Source organism: Eublepharis macularius, chromosome 13 (assembly GCF_028583425.1).
Source record: "Eublepharis macularius isolate TG4126 chromosome 13, MPM_Emac_v1.0, whole genome shotgun sequence".
In the NCBI taxonomy this organism is placed as follows: Eukaryota; Metazoa; Chordata; class Lepidosauria; order Squamata; family Eublepharidae; genus Eublepharis; species Eublepharis macularius.
In genome coordinates, this window is record NC_072802.1 from 45,604,345 (window position 1) to 45,626,953 (window position 22,609).

Genomic DNA, 22,609 nt, shown 5'->3' on the forward strand with positions numbered 1-22,609 from the left:
GAACTTGTTTGCTGCCTGATTGCTCTCTGGGCAATGCCCCCTAATAAATTAATTGTACCTCCCCCCAACCTGAGCTCTCCCACAACCTCTTTGCATGTGGCAAGGGGATCCTCTCAGCTCCAAATCTTTGACTTCTGGAGTCCCAGCGACTATTCCCAGGCATTTGCTGTACTTCTTGCTGAAGAAATGTGGTTTCCTGGGAGCATCTCCAGCAGATTGCTTTAGGACCTTCTGCCCAACTGTTAAGATAATGAATTGTCTGTTTCAGAGCCAGTGCAGGCTGTTTCAAGCTGCTGCCTCCCCCCCCTCCTCTTTCTGTTCTTGCGGAGCTTCTGAATAGCTGCTCCAAGCCAGGAACAGAGACAAAGCTTTAAAAGGAGCTGGGAGCAAAGAGGCCTGATATTGCAGTACAAAGAAACAAGGTGGTGGCAACACAGCTGATTCTTTGCAGGTGGCCTTTGCTTTAGAGCATGTCCCCAAGACAAAGAATAAACCACCCCATCAGAGAAGAGTAGATGGGAGCTGGCACTAATGGCTTGCAGCATTTTTAAGGGGGAGGAAGACTGAGAAAGTAGGGGGTGCTCCATTGGTTCCATCTGCTGTCAGTCATCACAAAGGCAGTGACAGGACACTTTGCCTCGGGCTCCAACCAAGTCACATGCAAATTGATCTGAGACAAATTGGGAAGGCACTGGGCTGGCTCTGAAATAGGCTTTTGCCTTCCCTGGTGACCATAGGGAGGAAAGCAGGCTTGGAGGACTGAGAATGTAGGGGCTGGGAGGCACCTGGGATTCTTGGCCTGCACTGTAGCTGCTGATATTTCAGTACAATTTTGGGAAGCCTTGCCATGTTGGGCAGCAGCACAGATAAGATACTTTTGCTCACTTTCGTCTTCTGGGCATGAGAGGTAAAGGTCTGCCCAGGATGGGCCACTAAGAATTCTAATACAGCTCTCTGGGTGCCTTCCTGTGTTTGTGCTCGAATGGTCTTAATGCCAGTGTAAATCCTGAAATAGCCTGCAAGTTTGCCTCACATCTCTCCTGCATCCAGTCCCACATGAAAAGCCACTAGACATGGAACGATGGTGTCACGTATGAAAGAGGCTTTTGAGTCTATGAAACCAGCATTCTGTGTCTCTAAAAGACAGAGTGTGGCTGCAGTGAGGACATTCAGAACCTCAGAAGTAACTGTTAGAGGCATCTGCCCTAGCTCCCTACTTGGAGACAGCAGCTAACCTTGCTGCTGGCCCATCTCCACATGTTAATCTAGGGAAGAATTGTCATCCTGTGGCCCTGTCATAACGTGAGATACAGTCTCCAAGTTCTCTTGACTCAGTTTATGCCTCTGAAATGAAATCACTAACAAATCTAGTAGCGTTTTCATGCATAACTCCAGAGACATATCTACACTACAGGCTCACTCAAATGATTTTAGTCTGTCCATTAAATGCTAATTACACGTTTGTGCCTTGGGGAACTGAAAGAAAAGAAGAAAAGATCTAACTCTTCTACCTTCACTTGTCACTATTTGTTATTAGTATAGAATCGTTTTTTACAAGTTTTTTTTTAAGATGAAGGTTTTTTTTCTGTTGACATGCTAACAACAAAGCAAGGGAGCCTAGTTGCAAACCGCAAAACAAAGAGTTAAACATCCTCTTTATGGCCACAAGGCAAACCGAGGCAGCCCAAGCTTGCATTTTATGACCCAAACATGCATGCAATCTTCCGTCTGAGCAGTTACGGTTTAACAGGCATTCCTTCTCTGCAGGGAACCCTGGGCTTTGCAGTCCTGTAAAGGGATTAAGGATCTTTAACAGAGAAGTCGTAGTACCCATGCAGTAACTCAACTACAGTTTTCAGGGTTCTTTTGGGGATACAAAGCCAACAGGCATTTTTCAGCTTACAAATGACCAAGAAGTGCAGTTGTCTCTCTCTCTTGCACTGTGTGTGTCACATATGAGAGAGAATTTGGGTGAAAAACAGGGTACATTGCATTTCCTGCACATTTTACATTTTTACTAGATAGCAACATAAAACAAAACTGATTTAAACTGCATGTCAAGCTGACCTAGAGCATTATGGCTATGAAAAGAGAAGGGTGGATGTGAGGGAGAGACAAGCAGAGAGAGGCCTCGTGGTGCTCTTAGGAGCCAACGGGTAAATATTCCACAAAGCATTCAGATCAGGCTGCATAGTTCAAGTTTTGTGTGGAAACACTTTGCCAGCTTGCCAAGGGTGTCACATGGTACTATGAAGCACCTGCTCTATGGGTGGACAGTCTGGGCTGGCTGCTGTTGGGAAGGATATGTGTAAACAGGCCATCTGTGTTGACATGCTACCTTTTGTCCCTCCATGTTTGTTTTCTTAGCCCTGATATTTCCCCATCTGCTCCCACCCACTCTGATGACGCTTCTAGCTTGCCATATCCAGGGAAATGGCATGGTGCAAGTGCAGGGGTAGTGGATTTCCATCAGGGGTGTGTCTATCATCACCCCCCCTCCCCTAATTCCTGGTTTATGGCCTAACAGCATTGTCATAGCAACATGTCTCCCACCAAAGAGAGACAGAGAATATCAAAGAGCATGTCTGGTGTGGCCTTAAGAAGCCAGGATAGATTTTGAGGTAGGGTTGCAGGTTAAGAAATTCCTAGAAATTTGGAAGGGGGAGTCTGGAGAGGGCAGGGTTTGGGGAGGGGCCTCAGCAGGGTATAATGTCAACCTTTGCTTTTCTAAAGAGAAAGGGGCAGGGTCCCCTTAGCAACCGTAGTCCCTAATCCAGCCTTGTGAATGATTATAAAGCACAACTGAAGCAGGGAAAGAACTATGGTTGCAATCCAGTGCACACTTACCTGAAAGCAAGCCTTCCCCACTGAACAAAATGGCACTTTATTCTGAGTATGCTTGCTTAGAATGGGTTCTGTGTGGAGTTTTTCAGCCAAAGCATCTGACAAGAGGAAGGTGCGGGGCAAGGCCCAGCTTGCTGGCGTGTTGATTCTCTAGAGCTTAGGCCTACAAACAGGGTGATCTAAGCAGAGTTACATCCTCCTAAATTAAGGTAGGCAACTAGCCGGGGGGGGGGGGGAATGTTCTGTGCTGTCCCTTGAACAGAGCTTTAAGATGCAGAAACCTGCAGCTGAAGGTTTTTAAGTTGTGGAGCTAAATAGCATCACCTGATAATTGCAGCAGACAAAAGGGACAGCTAAAGGGACCCATTTAAAAACTGGAAACTCAATGGATTGAGAAGGGCATAACTCTGCTAGGATTGTGCTGTAAGTCACATGCTTTTACACCTGCTGTCAGTTCTTTGCCTTCTAGAGGAGTCGGTTGTTCCTCTTAGCTCCTCACTCAAGTACCTACAAGTAGCAAGTAACCTACAAGCGTGCACTTCTTTACACATATTTTCTCTTTACAAAGATCCAGGATTCTTACCCAGAAGCAGATGCAGTGGGGAAACTGAGGCTGTCTGTGAGGTTCAGCATTTAGAAGCAATACCACAATGTAAACCTTAGTTATCGACAAGCTAACCCAGGCCTGATTGAAATGAGATCCTAAGTCATTTGCTTCACTGGGGCTGGGGCAGGAATACAGGGAGGATTGTAAAAGGAGCTTGTTTCAAGGTAGCCTGAGCTTTTGATGAGTTTGAGCCTTGAACTGGAGAAATTAGTATTCTCCTCCTCACCCCCACCAGCCTTATGCACCATTCTAAAGTGCAGTGCTGAGCACTCCTTATTGTGTTCCAGGATCAAATGCTAAAAGGAGGGCTCCTGGCAAGCCAGATGTGCTTGTGAGAATGCGCACAGTAGTAGAGTCAAAGGAAAGTATAGCAGGGCTAACTGCTAAATTTTACTGCGCTGGCGGGGCTGTGGAAAATGAATTTCTGGGAAAGCCATAGCTGTTGAAGAGGCAGCAAGAAATGGAAGCGGTTCTGTGGAGCTGACATTTCTATAGTGCAATGTAACCTGTGAAGCTAAAAAAGACTGTCTGCAATTGACAAGCAAGATCAGCTCTGAAAGATGCCAGCTGCTAGTCACTTGGGATTCATTCTTTAAAACATGCACAACGAAATCCGGATATGGTTTCCTTTAGCAGATATTTGGAAATGAGATCAGAATGCAGGCTATCAAAATAACGATTGTATTTAATTTAGCCTCCTAGGGTGAGGGAGGCACTTGATGCAGCTAATTTGGGGTCTTCCAGTATAGGCAGACATTGAGCTGAGGACTGAATCCCTTATGTTAGTTGCGTGATCCTGTTCTAACCATGTAGCACTTTCTCAGTAGCAGACTTGATCCTAGATTAGGATTCATTCTACTAACCTTGCTGTAACATCAGGCTTTTCCCCACGGGAGTGCCAAATGAAGCACATTAAATTAGGAGAGGGGGGGGGAACCCAGAAGTTAGCTTTAGGAAATAAGTGAAAACATCTGTTATGATGGGCTGCTTGCAGGGTTTCCCTTCTGCATGCAGATTTATTAAAAACATTTATAATCTGCTTTCCCTCAAAAGCCAGGTCTTACAAAATGCGTATAATGAACAGCATCCTAATCCTATCCTCTGAAAGCTACCAAGTGGGACTGTGTTCCCATTGTCATGTTGTAAATTTTTCTTTGCAGAACAGGAAGCTTGTAAGAGCAGGTGGCAACCCAAAATCCATCTCGTTTGAGACTCCACTGTGTGACATCCCCCCCGAAGGCCATCAGCTCACCGTACAATGTTGGCTAGCCTACACAATCCAGATCTACAAGCAGGGGGCAGCTTGAGGCCCTGCAGAAATGCTATGCTCAGACATGCATGGTGTATAAAAGGGCTATGGTGGTGCTTGAGATTGTAGGGAGTCCTGATGGAGGCTATTTTACTTAGGAGGAAATCCCTGCCTGACCCCAAGTTCATTGCTTCTGGCAGCAAAGGCTGTGTTAGGCTCTGCTTATACTGCGTGCAGTGGCATCCCCTCACTGCTGTCCTTGTGTCATCGCTGGAGATGTTTAAGGATGCAGAGTTAGGACAGGAGTTGAGTTTTTTGACTGGCATCCTTCAAAGGCTGTTGAGTAAAAAGTTATAGTTGCAGTCAGTGCCACGATGAATTATATTTGTACTGGATTCTCCGCTGTTTGAAAAGAACCATGGATTTGCTTTTTGTGGTATGCTTGGAGGCCATGAGCCAGCCAGACTTTTTACCAGTTGCTAGAAAATGATGTGAGTGAAGCTGAACATTGAAAGAATGCGCTTTCCTCCATGTGCTTGTTAAGCAGGTGAAGAACACTCAGGTGTATCACACCAAGGAACTTAAGTTTTTAACCTCCATCCTTCAACGATTGTGCATGCCTGACAAATTCTTCTCGAGACACCATCCAGTGCTCAGCTGCTGTAAGGAGCCTAGAACCATTTGACTGGCAGTAATTCAAGATACACGTCCAGATGAGCATTTTAGAGCTCCCGCCAGGCTAGGGCAAGTGTCTGTGTTCCTGGGTTTGCTGGCTTGTACACACACACACCCCACACACACACACACACACACACACACACACATGCTACAGCTTCTCATCCAAAACAGGGAGCTCCCATGTCTGAAGTCAGAAGCAGGCGTTTCTTTTTCCTACTTGGTGTCTGAAGGACACTTACGGCAGCCTTCAGAATAGATGAGCTATGCCGTATGAGTAGCAATTGGGATATGACTGTTCTAGAGAGAGGGCTGGTAGGAGTTTTTGGTGCCAAGAAAAGCATGTTGTATCCACTTTGTTTTCTGGCAGCATATAACTCAAAGCAGAATAATGAACACAACAGGGGGCTGGAAGGGGGAGAAAGAAAGAGGGGTGGGCGATTCGACAGACAGTCTGGGAGTGTTCAGCTCAGAGTCACCTTGTGGCTGTGATTCATAAGGGAAGGAAAATAAATCTCCCCCAAAGTTTCCATGGAGAAAGGCTACCCTTGGAAAAGTCCTTGCTGGGCTTGCATCTGAGGCTCCAAGAGGGTTCAGCGATGGTTATGATTAATAATTGGCAAGGCAGACCAAGCGGCAGGAAAGGCTGCCAGGTGTAGCCAAAAGATCCTTTGAGGCAGGGCCCTCAGAGCAGGGCCAGGAGCCCAAGAATACACCTGACACTCGAGCCATACTACACCCCCCCATCCCTTTGTAATAACTTCTCTCACAAAACAAGGACAGGCAAAATGATAGCCCCCCTTGCCAGTTACACAGGCCCACAGTGCTTGGCCAGAGCAGTTCATTTAACTAAAATGCATTGCACAGGAAACAAAGGAGACCGCAGAAAGGCCTGCTGAAAAGGACTTGGTGGATGGAGGTGGGTGGGTTGCAATAGGTGCAAAGCACTACAGCTCAGAGGGGAAATGAACATGGGTGGGAACATCCCAGTTACAAAGAAGCAACCAAAGAAACACTACAGCTGGGGAGTCCCTGCCCCATCATTTGCAGAGGAGATAGAAGGCGCAGCAGTGGCTGGGGCTGGGGGAAACTGAGTATCCTGCTTTCCTACTGGAATAGTTAATGAGAACTCTCATCTACTTCAACAAAGGATGCACAAGATCAGAGGTAGGGTATGATGCCATTGCAGGACACACACACACATCTTTCAACCTACTCCCAGGTCCATAAATGCATTTTTTCTATCTTTTCCCTTTTGTGCTGGTTCATTAGAAGGGAGATCCTTGTCTGTTCTCTTTATGTCATATAACATTAATAACATTAGATGTACTTTGGCAAGGAGGATACATATAATTAATCTGCAGATCAGAAAAATGGATGTGGTTTGCAGGGCAGACAGGAAACATTTAACTGCAGGAGGCATGCTGAGAATGCTGATGGGCCATTCTCCTTTTAAGTTACGGAGGAAGACAGACACACAAGGAGGCAGGATTTGTACACACATAACTTCCTTGTACTGAGTCATCAAGTTCAGTATTGTCTACTCAGGCTGTGATGGGGCTTCTCCAGAGCTTCAGGCAAAGGTCTTTCACATCCTTTACTATCTGATTTTTTTTAAAACCAGAGATGCCAGGGACTGAGCCAGGGACCTTCTGAGATCAAAGTAAATGCTCTGCCACTGAGCTACAGACCTTCATGAGCTACAGAACCCCAAAGCCTCTGGTAGGAACAGAATCAAGATCGGGGTCTCATTTATCAGGATGCAATACAGGGATTTGGGGGGCACATATGCACATGGAAACGCAGCAATGCTTATTCTCCTTCAGTAGATATTATCTTGTAGCGGGATATTATCTTGTGCAGTGATTGGAGGACAGACACTGGTGAGAGTAAATGGGAGTATTTTAGGCTAACTTTCTTTTCTGTCTAATAATGAATAATCCTCTGTTACTTGAAAGCATGTATAGGTCTCCAGCATAAGATGGCCTAATGAAAGGCTATCCTTTTATCTCCAGTGTATGTATCTCGTTTTATTTTTGAGGGGGTGGCGAGGGTGTCTTCCTTTTCTAATTAGATATTCCAATCTGCATCTTTCAACCTACTCATCCTGATTGATTAAGCCTAGGAAGGTGTTTAAATCTGTAAGTATAATTATTAAAGTGGCTGATTATATATACATTAATATTCATGAGACTTGGATAGAAGCCAGAAGATGAGTTGATGTGTAGGGCTGAAACAATTGCCGCCCCCAAAAAGTGTTTCCGTTTGAATTCACAAATATGTAGGGATGAACTGGACTGGAAGATTTCTCCTTATCTTTAACACAAATTCCCCTTCCCCTTCCTTCAGCTCACATCTTGCTCATAAATTGCCAGCAGGGAGATGACAATTCTTCAAGCTGTTTGGATGTCTATTTTGCATGATTTTTCTGACTTCTTGAAAGAGTGCCGTGATTTTTCACAGCAGCAGCCCGCTCCCCACCGCCCCAACCCTTGTCTGGTGATGCCTCCATATTTAAAAGGTGCATTGTTAAAAGAAAAACAAATTGCACTGAAACTTGCTACTTAAGTGTCTCTGTGTGCCTTCAGCATCTGGTTGCTAAGATCAACAATCTGTGTCTCCCTCTCAGGATTGCCAATAGGCCTGGAGAAAAATGTCCTGTTCCTTTTATAGACACTTAATGGCATGTTTACCTATCAGGCGATGTTATTTATCTCCATGCCGTGATAAACTTCAATTGCCTATTTCTATACAATAAAGCCTCTGTTAAAAGATATTCCCTCTCCCCCAGGCCTGTTGACAAGCCTACTCCCTTGTTTGCTGACATCAGTGAAATATACCTCCATAATTTGTTTGTTTGAAATGAGCGCTATCCTGCTATGATACCAATAATATTGACTAACAGAAATGGTGTAACAACATCAATTTCAAATAAAAAAAAAATAAAGGCAACATCAGGGAGCAGGTTGACAACTGGAACTGCAACAACCTGGCCCTGAAGAATAACGGCCCCTGTGCAAGTGAAAAGCTGCCCCAGATGAACCTTGACAGTGGCCATTGAGGCAACCTGATCAGGATCTTGCTTTGCATTTGATGGAAGCAGCCCAGCAAGTTAAGCGTGCCTTGTGATTGCGTTTGTGTAGGAATTTGCAGCCTGCCTAGTAAGGTGTGGTTAGGAACTGGCCCTTCTGCCTGCTTGGGAATGTGGCCCAGAAATTTGAATGAAAGAGTGCATGAAAATTAGGCTGGGCGTTTTAATGAGGCGAACAAGCCTGTTTATGTTAGCAATAAAGCACAGAAATCCTGTTCCGTCTTTGGAGCAAAATCTCATACCAGGGGCAGCCAAAGAGCCAGAGAGAGAGAAAGCAAGTGAGTGATGATGTCCACAGAAGCTCTAATTAAGTAGGGCAGGATCAAAGGCACCATGCTAGGGGAGGGGGTGGAGTGCAGTGGGCAGGCTCTGGCTTCCTCTTGGCATGAAGGAGATTGCTTCAAGAAACCAGTGGGGCTGCAGCATTGGATGGTGGCACATTCTCACACGCTGAGAAGGGCTCTGTTATATTTCATGTGCTCAAGCGTTGCTGGTCTTGCCACATTGGGCAGCTCCAGAAGAAAGAACCAGGCAGGAGCGGGCCTGGATTGCATGGCTGAATGGCCCTCTGCCCACCATATGACATTGACAGCACAGGCAGGGGAGTCCTCCTCCTCTTCCTCGTCCCATTCCAAGCGCAACAGATAGAAACGGGGTCTGTGAAGGCCTGAGTCATTAATCGAAGGCTAGTCTCCTGGGGCTGCAGCAAAGGTTGCCAGAGGAAAAGCTGTTTCTCTTCCTCTTTTGTTCTGCAGGCTAAAATTGGAAGGAAATTAAATCCCCAAAGTGAGGAGCTGAGAAAATGAAGAATGAGGGAGCCGAGAAGCTCCTGTGTACGGCTGCAAAATTACTGTCTGCTTCCTATTAATTAAACGTTTCATCCCTCTGATCATGATGGGGGTGGAAAGCTTTCAGCCCAGGCGCCTTTTGCTTCACATCTCCCCACCATGCGGGTCTCTTAAAAATTAACTGTACAAAGTGAAGCAAAACTCCTGCAAATCTCAAAGGCAAGATGCGCTGAGCCGGTCCCCAGGCTGGAGGCATTGCTGCAAAGCAGCAGAGCCTAGGCATCATGCCAGGAGTAGCAGAACCCCTAACCAAGCTGATGGATCCGTGCTTTTCTTTATTTATTTGTACCTTGCTTTTCTCCCCAAAGTGACGTGAAACAGCTTGCATCAACATTCTCCCCTCTTCCATTATCCCCACATCCCTGTGAGGTGGGTTAGGCTGAGAGAGAGTGACTGCTCCAAGGTAACCTGGTGAGCTTTCACTGCAGAGTTACAATTTGAACCTAGGCATCCCAGATCCTAGCTTGGCCCTCTAACCACTATGCACCATTCCCTCATCTTTCAGGCACACTCTGGTGGGCACAGGCTTACCTACCGGGAAATGCCCTTGGGCTCCTTTCTAATGCTCCCCTACTTTCTGGTGCCTCCCTGCGGCATCATCTAGAAGAATTATGGCTTTCCCTACCCAGAAGAGTTTGGGAGCACCTTTTGATACTAGAGCTAATAGTTCCAGACCAACCAGGAGGGAGTTCAGCCCCAGAAAAAGCCAGATGTTGATTGACTTGTGTGGCACGCCTGGAAGGGAAAGACAAGAGAATAGAGATTGTACTTAAAATAATTGGTTTTGGATAATGCCATTTTGGGTACATTTTCCCAAGCATCACCTCACCATCACCACACACTTCCATCCCTTGCAGTTCTCATCTGGCTTTGCTCCCCTGTAGCCGTGACAGGAGGAAGGATTCGTCTCTTCTCTTTTTCATGCTCTGCATCTGTCTCCCTTCCAGAGGCTAAGAACAGCATTTGGACAGGAAGGCGCTCTTGCCTTAAGGAAGAGGAGCTGCGTTGGGAGTTTCCCAAGCATCAGACTCATTTTGACATTCTTCCAGGGCACACATCTGGCCCCCCTCACCTCCCCAAAGGGAGTCCTGGCTGGATCAAGCATCCGAGGAGGGTTGGTCCCTGTGGTGCTTAGCTCAGCACTGCAAGCAGCCAGGCGCTCGCGATTCCCCTCCCCTGCAGGCAGCAGTCACTTGGGAAGGGAGGGAGAGCAAAGAGCCCCCCTCCCCCCGTGGCTGGTGCTCATCTGTATGCTGGCCCCGTCACTGCCAGCATTTCAGAGCAGCAAATAAAAATAGCACTCCGTCATTTTGTAAATAAGATCCGCCCCCTCACTTGCCTGGGGAGTTATGAATGATTGCCAGAATGAGGGGGTGTGGAGGATCCCCACCACCATCCTCGGCAAAAAAAAAGAAAACAGAGGGGAGAAGAGAGGCAGGAGGTGAGCAGACCCCAAAAGAAAGAAGCAGTTTCATGACTGGAGGCACGGAAGGGACCCTGCGATGTGCCACAGGGGCCGGCGATAGGAGTCCAGCAGCTGGCTCAAAGCCCATGCATACGCTGTTGCTGCTGTTGCTTCCTAATGAGACTGACAAACAAGCTGTGACCTTTGCTGATGTTCCAGAAGCCAAAGGTGTGTTTATGCTTAGAAACTGTTATGAAGGCCTTTTCCAGAAGCTTGTATATTGATGAACCAGGGCATTAATGGCAAGGTGAGCACAGTCAGGGCCACCAAGAGAGGGCGCTGTAATACATATGCTATTATGGAGGGGGGCTAGTTGAGCAGCCAGTTCCAGGGAGGTCCAAGAAACCAAACCGGCTTTTGTATACAATGCTTAGGTTGGGGATGTAAAGACGGGGTCCAGAGAGAATCGTTATCTCAGGGCCATGTGGACTTTCAGCAACCCTAGCCAGTTAGGAAAACTCGGTTTTCATTCTGTCCACAACACCAAGGCTTTCTATTGCAACCGTCCATGACCCTTCCTTCCTTATCACGCACAAACACACTGTTGTAATGGCGTCACTGCTGTACTCCACACACTCAGCCTAGAAAATATTTCAGTGATACGGATTAGATTATTCAGGTCTATTTACACAATTTGCTTATTCATTTAAGCCCCCAACTTCTCCTTAGACACCTTGATTAGATTGTCTCATCCAGCCAGGGATTGTGAGATTATGAGCATTTTTTTCCAATCTGAGTATTGTCTTCTTTTTCAATTCTGTCTTGAATACTTCATTAATGGCAAAACATTAGACTTGCTGTCTAATCAACCAGTAACCATCTCCAGTTAGTCAGTCAGTCAGTCAGTCAGTGAAGGGCTGCTGTGCCTTCAGGGACCCCAAGTTATTGCCAAATATCCCACTGTTAATATTTCATGGCTCCAGATAGATGCAAGCAGCCCAGAGGCTACCTATTCATTTTTTTTGTTCACTCTGTCGGTCCCCTGTAACATTTACTTCTGTTCACTGTCTCATCTATGCTCATCTATCTTCTCAGCTTGTCCCTTATATTCAGCTGTAGACTATCCCTGTGACCATGTTAGGGAGATGCCACCAAATCTGGAACTTGGAGATGTCCCTGTTTCCTAAGACTGTTATTCAGGTGTGTTCCAGACTATAACTATACTTGGTTGTGCTCTGTTCTGTATGTCCACAATTACTCCACCCTCTGGTTGGGTCCAGGTTGGATTATTGCTTTCTTTAATGGTTGGTGAAATTAGCAGCTAGGTGTGCAAATAGTCTGAGAAGAGCATGGACTTTGGTGTCATGGCTGTTGAAGTCACCATGGCCTCTATGTTTCCTCTAAGCTAAGGCTTCTTGGGAGGAAGGAGAATTTGGAGAGCTTTGGAGGAAATGTACAGTTGTTCACTTTCAGTCTCCTGCTTGGATCGGCAAAGCAGGCTGCAAACTTGCACAGGTGTGGAATAATAATTATGTAAGATGAACTATAGTTTGGCAACAAAATGAACAGATTGGACTCTCTTAACAGCCTGCACTGAGCTTTCTGGTCAGGCTGTGCTGCCTTAATGTCATTCTCAATGCTAGATTTCCGAATGCGGCTCATGGGATTGTGCCATTCAAGGAATAAAGTGTCCTTTTTTAGGGATGAGGATAACAGAAAAGTAGGTATGAATGGAGGAAACCAGGCCTTTGAGTCTGCAAAGATCCCACCTCCTCTGAAACAGACATGCAGGAAGCCAAGCCAGCAAACACAGCCAGGGGCAGAGAAATGAGATGCTGCGTCTTGCAGTTGCAGCCAGTCCTGTGCATTTGTCATATCACTCTTTCTAAATGTGGTGGATCTTTCAGTGCTTTTCATACTGAAGAATAAAAAACCAGAAAATTAAAGGGAGGCTCAATCCCCCTCCCCACCCCCCAAGTTGAAAATGGTATTATGGAAGTACATGTTGTTGGAATGCACTTTGAAAGACTCATCCCTCAAACAAACCTGGAGGGCTCTAATGCATTCCTGCATGCCCTTTCATGTGTTTAGAAAAATTAACCATTGCTCAGTGTACACGGCTGAGCACAATACTGGATCATTTCCTGCTAATCCAGGGAAGCAGCTGGCACAGCAATTTCAGACAAAACTAAGGTACAAATTACATATGGAAGCATTCGCTATGCTAATGTAAATCATCCCTAATAGCTTTTTCCCCCTCTTGCAGACGACGTAACTGAAGTCAAGACAAACATTTACGTGACAAGTTTTGGGCCCGTCTCAGACACAGATATGGTAAGCAGCTGCTCTCATCATCTGTGTGGGGAACCAAGGGGTGGGGTTGTGGCTCAGTGGTAGAGCATCTGCTTTGTATGCAGGAGGTCTCAGGTTCAATCCTTGGCCTCTCCAGTTGAAAGGATCAGATAGTGGGTGATATGGAAGACCTCTGCTCAGGCTGGCAGTGGCTTTCCAGGGTAGATAGTATTGACCTTGATAGAGCAATAGTCTGACGCAGTATAGGCAGCTTCCTGTGTTTATCTGAGTCGAGGCTTCTGAAGAGAGAGGATGTGCCTGGGGTACCTTCCAGTGGCCTCTTTCTTTCAGAGGAGAGAGGACAAGAGCACCTTGAGGCATCTTCGGGAAAATCTGTATACTTACAAGTGACTTTGGTCGCCAAGGAATGTTCCCTCCAGGTACAACTTAATAAAATCAATGACCAGTAAAATCAAAGGCAATATTATCCTTACTTGGAGACCCTGAACCTGCAAACAGAATAATTTCCAGCCTGGTATGAGCAGGCTTTGGATTTTCTCCAGTCTTCTCTGGTGCAAACACCTGAAAATAGAGAGAATAAATGGAAAGAACTCATGTGGTCCTTAGAGTCTGGGAGTGCTCAGAAAGGTCCCTTTGCAAGACAGAATGAGAAACCTATATGCTAACATAGATGTAGTCTCTTCCCAAGCCAGAAGAGCTGGACTGTCCCCAAACAGCCACCTACACTTTGCAAAGAGAGCAGCAGGGCAACTGTAGAGCAAGCCAACATGAAGGCGACCATTCGAAGCCCAGCCTTCCTTTACCTTTGGAGAAGAAGGCAACATGTGTAGTAGTTACGGTACTGGACTAGGATCTATTTATTTATATTTATACATTTGATTTATAATAACAACAACAACAACAACAACGTTCAATTTATATACAGCCCTTCGGGACAACTTAACACCCACTCAGCGCGGTTTACAAAATGTGTTGTTATTATCCTCCTGACACTCACCCTGTGAGGTGGGTGGGGCTGAGAGAGCCCTAACAGAGCTGTGACTGACTCAAGGTCACCCACTGGCTTCAAGGGGAGGAGTGGGGAATCACACCCGGCTCTCCAGATTAAAGTCCTACTGCTCTTAGCCGCTACACCAAACAGGCCTGCCCTCCCTGCAGGCAGGCTCAGGGCAGGTTACAACAACATCAAATATACACAAATACAATAAAATCTTACTATAAGACTTGTCTAGAAATATAAAGCACCAATTAAATAGTACAAACAATTAACTGAGGAGACCCAGGTCCAGATCTCCACTCTTGTCGTGGGGACTTGCTGGGTGACTTTGGCCAGTCACTTTCTCTCAGCCTAACCTACTTTACAGTATTGTTTTGAGGATAAAAGGGAGGAGGGAAAAGGCTTGTGAAATATTTTTGTCCCCATTTGGCACCCAAAATGGGGGAATAAATAGCCCCCCCCTCCACCAAAGGAAGCAGAAGACGCAAAGGGCAGAAAGAAAAACGTTAAAACTTACCATGTGAGTAAAAAATGTCAGTGGAAGAGAAAAAAGGAAAGCTGGGCCTGGCATGTGGAGATAAACCTATTAATGAAAGGTTAAGAACTAAATCAAGGCCTCTCTTTCCACAACAGACATAAGGAGGGTAACTTACTAGAACCTTCCTCCAAAGCAGAGCAGGGGACTTGGGACCAAAGGATTTGGTCAAAATTCCCATGCTATGGAAGGATCCATTACCATGCCAAGTTATTATTATTATTATTACTTCTTCTGGGCATTCTCCCACTCATGAAGTCTTACACAAAATGAAGGTGCTAGTGTCATCTGAACAGGCCTGTCTTGTTCTGTGCTGCTTAACTGCACCTTCTCTGTCCTTATGAATTTGATTGTGCTAGTCTAGAAGTTTCCAAGCATACTGGACCAAGGGACCCATGACAAACCCAAAGACTTGCATTTAGGGTTGCCAGGCCCCCTCAAACTCCCAGCAGGGGATTGGGGCCTGGCACTTACCTGCAGTGGTGGGGGTGTGTGCGCACACTCCCGCAAGCGTTCCTGCAAGTGCAGTGAGGTCACTTCTGGGAAGTGATGTCATCATGCGGCCCCTGGGAGTGTGCCCATGCTCCACAGAGGCCTGGACTGGGGATGCTGTGGAGTGCGGAAGCACTCCTACCCTCCACAGAGGTCCCAAATGTGCCTGTTTCGGCCCAGATCGGGCTCATTTCAGGCCCATTTTGGCACAGATTGGGCCCATTTTGAGCCACTGCAGAGCACAGGAGTGCTCCTGCGCTCTGCAGCGGCCTGAAACAGGCCCGATCCACACCAAAACAGGCCCAAAATGAGCCCAATTTGGGCTGAAATGGGCATGTTTTGGGCCACTGTGGAGGGCAGGAGTTCTCCTGCGCTCCACAGCAGCCCCAATCAGGGCCTGATCTGGACCAAAATGGGCCCAATCCAGGTGGCTGCAGCACATGGGAGTGTGCAGTGCCGCAGGGGAGCGCGCATGGAAGGTGCACTCCCTCTGCTGGCCAGGTAAGCGGGGGCAGGGTATGGGGGGATAGAATCCCTCGCCCCTGGTGAGGGTCTGGCATCCCTACTTGCATTTAATTGCCGGAGTTCAATATGGTGGCAGACATACCCACTTATTTTCTTTTTCCCTGTGGGCCACAAACAGCTAGATTAGGCCTTCAAGATAGAATCGATCAGATCCATAATTCTGTGTTGTTAGTGAACCAACCCTCTTGCCTGACCCCTGCAAGAAGAAACATAATATACACAGGTTAGGCAGACAAAAGCCTCCTGCTGAAACCTCGTGGGCCAGGTTGCCCAACACAGAAACAGACTATAAGGTTGTTCTTCTCTGAAAGATCAGTCAAAAAGCAGAACGCCTGATTCCCAGGCTTGGGAAATAATTAATGCTTTGTAATATTCCATTTTCTGAGTTCCCCACCAATGGGCCTTTCTGGCCTTGGAAGACTGTCTCCCTCTGGGGTGAGAAGTTAATTCAATGTCACTCGAGCCACTGCTTTTAATTTGGCCTGGCATCTCTCTCTTGCTGTCACACTACCTTCTTCACTTTCACACCAAAGCAAAGAACCTTAATGTATTCAGCCATTCAACCCTCAGGGAGTATCTCATAATTACTTCTAAGGTGGAGCATATTTGATTAAGGGAGCATGTATAATGAAGTGTGAAGTAGGGGATAATGTAAAGGTATTGAGAAATGGAAGGTATTCTCTGTTGAGTGATTTTTACAAAATGTACTCAAAGTGAGGAAGACAGATAAAGAATATTCTGTCCCAACCTCACCCTGCTTTGTTTATGCTCGTTCCACCCTCTCGGTCCATGTATACCAACTTGTAGACCTTTCGGGGTACCCTGACCAAGAGAGAACCAATGAGCACCATCTTCCCAAAGAGAAAGAGGGGAAGGAACCTCGTTCCTGGCCCCTTTCCCCACAATGCCCCTGCCTTTTTCAGAATGAAAGCCTCTTGTGGCTTGTGGCATGAGATCATATTGACTGTATGGCAGTGCTGAAACATGACAGCCCCTTGTCCAGGTCTCATGGGAGAAAGGGAGCAGTTGGCTACTAAACAGAGACTTCAGGGACCTTTGGTGGATGGATGACTGTAGCAGAGAGATCCCATTCAGGATGTTCCTTGGAGAGCAGGAATGTAATCCATCCACAACTTTGGGCACCTTAGGTTCAGATTTCTGGTGCCTGATGCTTTGGTGGCTCTATTGCCCTGCAGATCTGAGCAGTGAAGAAAGGAGGGCCCAGAACCATCTACTGCACAAGGCCTCTGAGAGGCAGCAGAAGGATAAAGTAACCTCATTGTGGTGATCCCATTGTTCCAAAGGATGGAAGGGAAGCAGCTGAAGGGGGAAGTGCCTAGTGTGGAGTTTTGTATCAGTTGAATGGAATAAAAACAAGTATGCCTGTAGAGGAAGGAAGCAAGAATGACCTAGTAGGAGGGCAGCTCTTTGTGCTTGCCAGGAAGAGTGGTGTTGGCAGCTACAGCATACATGTGTCTGGCATTGTTTATACTCATCAACCCCACCTACTGTTACTGTGGAAACCACCACTTGAGGTTGTGTTTGTCTGCACTTGTTGCTGTGCCTTCTGTGTTCTTGCCTAGGATGAATCATTGAGAAAGAATTGGAAGGAGTTGTAGGCAGTGCTGCAGTAGCCCCTGTTAGACCTGAGTGTTTATAGAGATGAGAGTCCTGCAAAAAGCCACATACCAAATGTAAAGTAAGGAGGAAGAAGAATGTGAGAGAGAGCTTTTAGAGGAGAACATCTAGGAGTATCACCCCCACCCACTCCTCTTTCCTATTCTGTAGCCTCGTTTTACAGAATTATGTAAATAGAATTATCAGCAGTTGACCCAGAACTGAACCTCTCCTCATCCATTCCCTTCACTTGCAATAATTAACACCCAGCTCCACACACTGAGCATTTTTAGAAGAAACTTGACTAAAGAAACCAGGGACATTGTGGTTCATCCTCAAAAGGTCCTAAACACAGGGCAGACCCATGAACCTGCAAATAGGCAAAATCAACAACTGCCCATATACGTGCATTATGGCTCCAACCTTACGGAATGGCTGCCTGCCACCCTCCTGGCTTTCTGCAAACTATGCAAAACTAAATTATTCAAGAGCGCTTTTCTACACAGGCAATAGGGTTGTGTACAAAAGGGTTTAGAAAGCTACTTGGGCAAAGGCTCAGGGACTGTGGCGTATACTGCCTATTGCTGTAAGTAGGATCCTACTATGTATTTTTTGCCTCATTTAACACATCATGTTAATACTTACGCTTTGCTTTAGTTCTATGGTCAGATTTCTGATTTCTTCCAGATTTCTATCATACAAATCCTATTGCATTGCTTATTGGATGTCCCATCCTGTTAATTATATTGGCTCACTCTATGTAATCTGCCTTGAGTCTTAGTGAGAAAGGCAGACTATGAATAATGTAAATAAATAAACGTACATTTCCATGATATTATGGCTCCCCAAAAAGAAAGGGTTGTAATGAAGATATATATCTTGAACGTTATAGAATTTATTGATCAGATATTTGTCCTTCTACTGGAAATCAGATCAGACTATTGTTGAGAAGGGAGGATAAAAGGAAGACCAGGGATCAGGAAAAATGTTACAGTAAACAGAACTGCAGGAGAGTAACCAAAATGGGGAGAATTATGAGAGGATGTTGTTGTTGCATAATGAATCAGACCATTAGTCCGTCAAAGTCAGTATTGTCTACTCAGACTGGCAGTGGCTCTCCGGTGGCTCAAGTGGAGTTCTTTCATATCACCTAAAACCTGCTCCTTTCAATTGGAGATACCAGGGATTGAACCTGGGACCTTCTGAACCCAAAGCAGGGGCTCTAATACTGAGCCATGGCTCCTGCCCTGACAGCCCAGTAAGAAACATGGGGGCCAACCCTGGCCTCTATCCCAGTGTAAGAAGCACATGTGATGACTAATGGACACCCACAAGGTCCCCACCCGTGGTTGCTGCTTTGGTGATGGGGCAGCAGCAGCAGCAGACGGGCTCTCTTCAGTGTCCTCCAACATTGGAGTTATTTGGCAAGATGCCCTGAAAAATAAGATGCCACAGCAGAATGGCTGAAACCAGTATTTCTATGTCCCTTTGTCCTGCCCACCTTAGAAAGAAGAGCTGGTAGGCCAGGCCCCAAGTGTCATGAACAAGTGCCCCAAAGCCTGCTATTAGAAGAGGGGTCTGGAGAGGCAAAAGACTTGAAGGATTGATTGCAGGAACCCCTTCAGGAGGAGACTGGCAAATTAGGTCCACTATGAAGGAAGAGGAGGAGCCCCTGAGAAGCCCAACCCCTGTCCCTGTGGAGGTAGCCTTGGTTTCACCCGACAAGGATTCATCTCCCAAACCACCTGCAGCTCAGGAAGGCCTTCCACCACTACTCTGCCAGGTCCAAAAGCAATAGGAGGCATTCTAGCCTTTCCAGAATAGAGGGGGGAGGTAAAACTTGAGAAATACGTCTCCATTCAGGGGTGGGACTACTTAACCTTCATTCTGTTCCAGACTCCAGAGCCATGCTAGAGCGATACTGCTGTCAATGATCTTGCATCCAGCCCTTGTGGTGAGCTGGCCATGGTTCTGACCATCTAGGCGATGACTCTGAGCTTCTGTCTCATGGGGATAACTACCATGGACAGCAGCCTAACGCGAGACGCTTAAGCGTCTGTTTGCAAATTGCTTTCCCACTGTCATTGATAAACTTCTTAGACTTTGTATGCCTTAGCTTCACATTCCTCTGAGATGCTGTCAGAGAGGCACTGAACCATTGGCTACCAGCATCAGGGCAACAGCATCCAGTGAAAGACCCCAGGGCAAGGCAGTGAGGGTGAGCCAGTAAAGTAACTCAGCGAGTGGAAAAAAACCTATACATAAATGCAAAAATTCAATCCAGCCCAAAGTGCCCCTTAGTATCACCAACTTGCCAAGGCATCCCCCAAGCTCTCCAAAGTAGCCAAGGCTCTGTTCCAGGTTAGGTGACTTTAAACGTCTCCCTGCTGTTTTGCCAACTAACAGTTGGTAGGAGCCAGAATAAAGACTCTTGTGCTCTTTGATGGGTATTACCTTAATGACAGAGAAAGTGTCAATTATTTTATAAGCATAACTATATACATTGCTTAAAGTTTCTAAGGTTGTAGAGCTCAGGTGAGCCCATTTAAAAGGTATTTAAAACTTGTACAGTCCACAAGACCAAGGGGCTTTGGAGGGGAGGTCTGTTTCTATGATTTTTCATAACAATGCTTACAATATAATCTGTCTCCTCTCTGGCAGGAATATACCATTGATGTGTTTTTCCGGCAGTCCTGGCGTGATGAGAGGCTAAAATTTGATGGTCCAATGAAGATCCTTCCCCTTAACAACTTGTTGGCCAGTAAGATCTGGACTCCAGACACCTTCTTCCACAATGGCAAGAAATCAGTAGCCCATAATATGACAACACCCAACAAGTTACTCCGGCTGGTAGACAATGGCACTCTTCTCTATACCATGAGGTAGGTATAGTTTGTGTCCTAAATGTAAGTGCTCTTGTTCCATGCCCAAATGTTTGCTCTGAGCACTGAATTGCTGCTCTGAGCCTCTCAAAACATTTCTACAGCTTTGCATGATTCCCAATTTTAGACAACTTGCAGAGACTTCCCTGTGTATCTTTCCTGCCTTATAGCCATCCTAGGTATGATGTGAAAAATTACAATATTGTCATTTGATATTCCATGCAATTTTTATTGAGCCATATCTCAGTAAGGAACTGTTGCTCAAAGCGGAGAGGTTGTGGTTCAGCAGCAGCACCTGTTTTGCATACAAAAGGCCCCAAAGTCGGTTGTTGGCATCTTCAGATAAAGAATCTCAGATATCAAATCTTGGAAGAGACCCTTTTATGCCTGAGACTAGACTAGTATAAAAGTGTGTGTGTCAACATCTGGATTATAATGATCAGTTGAGAAAGCTCAGTTAAATAATGAGACTGTACAGAGAACTAGATGAATTTCAATTACAGATTTCTTACCAAAATCATTGCTTGGGGCTGGGGAAACAGAATTGCCTATGGAATTCTTTCTATGGGTTTCACACCTGACAATCCCATTGGCAGTGGCCATTATATCTTGCAGATTAACCATTCATGCAGAGTGCCCTATGCATCTGGAAGACTTCCCAATGGATGTTCATGCGTGTCCACTGAAGTTTGGGAGCTGTAAGTACTAGACTGCCAAGGAACACAAAATGTTACTTTCTTGATTTACAGGTGGACAAGGATTTTGAATAGCCTATTAATCAAATAGCATATTGATGAGACCCAGTTCCAAAGCTACAAATGATTTCTCCTAAGGGCTTTAAATAGAGATTGAATAGCATGGAGAATAGGGCTGCTCACACACGCACCCAGACACACCCAGACACCTCCCACACTGATAATAGCTGGTCTCCAATAGCAACTCTTTGAGGCTGGTCCATAAGGAATGATTTAGTCCACTAGTATCTCATGACAATCATGAAAACAGCAAATTCTGGGTCTGAGTCCAGTAGCACTTTAAAGACCAACAAGATTTTGAGGGTATATGCTTTCAAGAGTCAAGCTCCCTTTGCCAGATACGAAGGGAGCTTGATTCTTGAAAGCTTATACCTTGGGAATTTTGTTGGTCTTTAAGGTGCTACTGGACTCAAATCTTACTGTTCTATTGTAGGCCAACACAGCTACCCACCTGACGGAAATTATGGCTGTCTATGGACAAGGTATTGTTTGCTAATTCAGAGGGTTCCCATGTATGCAGACTCCGTAGATTAATCACAAGAAAAAGACAATCTTTCATGGTTTGATGAGAACTGAGCGTTCTTTAGGAGGCATGGAATATTTAGAGTGGTTGAGATTAGGGATGCTCAAACACCTGCCAGATCAGCTCACATTTGGTTTGCCAGTCACAAACAGGGAGCTGACTTTTTTGGTTATCATTCATCCCTTTGTGAGCAGTTCGAACCTGTTCTCATTGGGATACTTTTCATGTATTCAGACAGTACTAGTAGCAGTACAATACAGTGAAATCAACAGTGCTTCACACATGTGTGATTGTACTGCTGATTGCACAGTATTGTACTGTTACTGTTTGAATACGCAGCACCATGTGATTTCAAGTTCCCCCCAGTCCCCCAGCCCTGTTATCAGCATGTGCTGCTTGACAGCTGATTGTATAAATAAATAGTGAGCAAATCAATACATCAGCCAGTGATTATAAATGAACACTCTGTTTGGTGTTTAAGTGTCTATTACCAAGATTATTTTGCGCATGCACATTTTTGTACTGCATTATGGAAGGCCTAGTTCCCCTCCCACATTGTTTAATTACCTGACCTGACCATGCATGACGCTGGGGGAGAATTGATTGCACCTACTATGCAGATGCAAAAGCACCTGCCAGGCATAACTCCACCTCTGCAAGGAAACTCAACTCCTCCTCCACAGCTACTGTGCAGCCACAAATCTATTTGATGACTCTTCTGCTTGGAGGGCAGTGAACTGAACAGATGCAAGGGTCGGCTCATGAGTGATTGCAGTTGTCGATCCTGGTATGTTCACCTGCTGAACTTCTTTGCTATGAATTTTGAAGCATCCCTAACTGATACTCAGTTAAAAGGCAGAAGCAGAGGAAGGTTGAGAAATCAGCCCTCTCAAGCCCCTAAGAACTTGTAGAATCCTGGAGGGGGAGATTTGGGAGAGAAGGGAGACTGCTTCTTCCTGTAACAAACTTTATCTACCCAGTCCTTATCCATCACATTTGTTTCCTGCCATTTCTTCAAGGAGCACAAAGGTGCTCCTGAATTTCTGCCTTCAGAAGCAGTGGGAAGTAGGTTATACTGCGGGAAGGTGAGTGACCCACGGTCAACCCATGAGCTTTATAGCTGAGTGGAGATTTGAACTCGGTCTCCCAAGTCCTAGTCCAACATTCAAACCACTAATCCATACATGAGGACTATGCAGTTGGCCAGTGAAATGGGGCCACTCGCTCACAGACAAGATAGCAATATCTGCA

At 45.9% G+C, this 22,609-nt stretch overlaps 1 protein-coding gene and 1 non-coding gene across 2 annotated transcripts in view; both read left to right on the forward strand.

Annotated features, from left to right (window-relative positions):
- Positions 1-22,609, forward strand: part of GABRA3 (gamma-aminobutyric acid type A receptor subunit alpha3) — a 47,086-nt gene that overhangs the window by 12,488 nt on the left and 11,989 nt on the right. Inside the window, exons 3-5 of the mRNA XM_054996246.1 lie at positions 12,986-13,053; positions 19,860-20,080; positions 20,696-20,778. Coding sequence (XP_054852221.1) covers positions 12,986-13,053; positions 19,860-20,080; positions 20,696-20,778 — 372 coding nt within the window. The remainder of the gene's footprint in view (positions 1-12,985; positions 13,054-19,859; positions 20,081-20,695; positions 20,779-22,609) is intronic.
- On the forward strand, positions 13,093-13,167 carry TRNAT-UGU (transfer RNA threonine (anticodon UGU)). The gene has a single exon. It is a non-coding gene; the product is annotated as a tRNA-Thr (tRNA).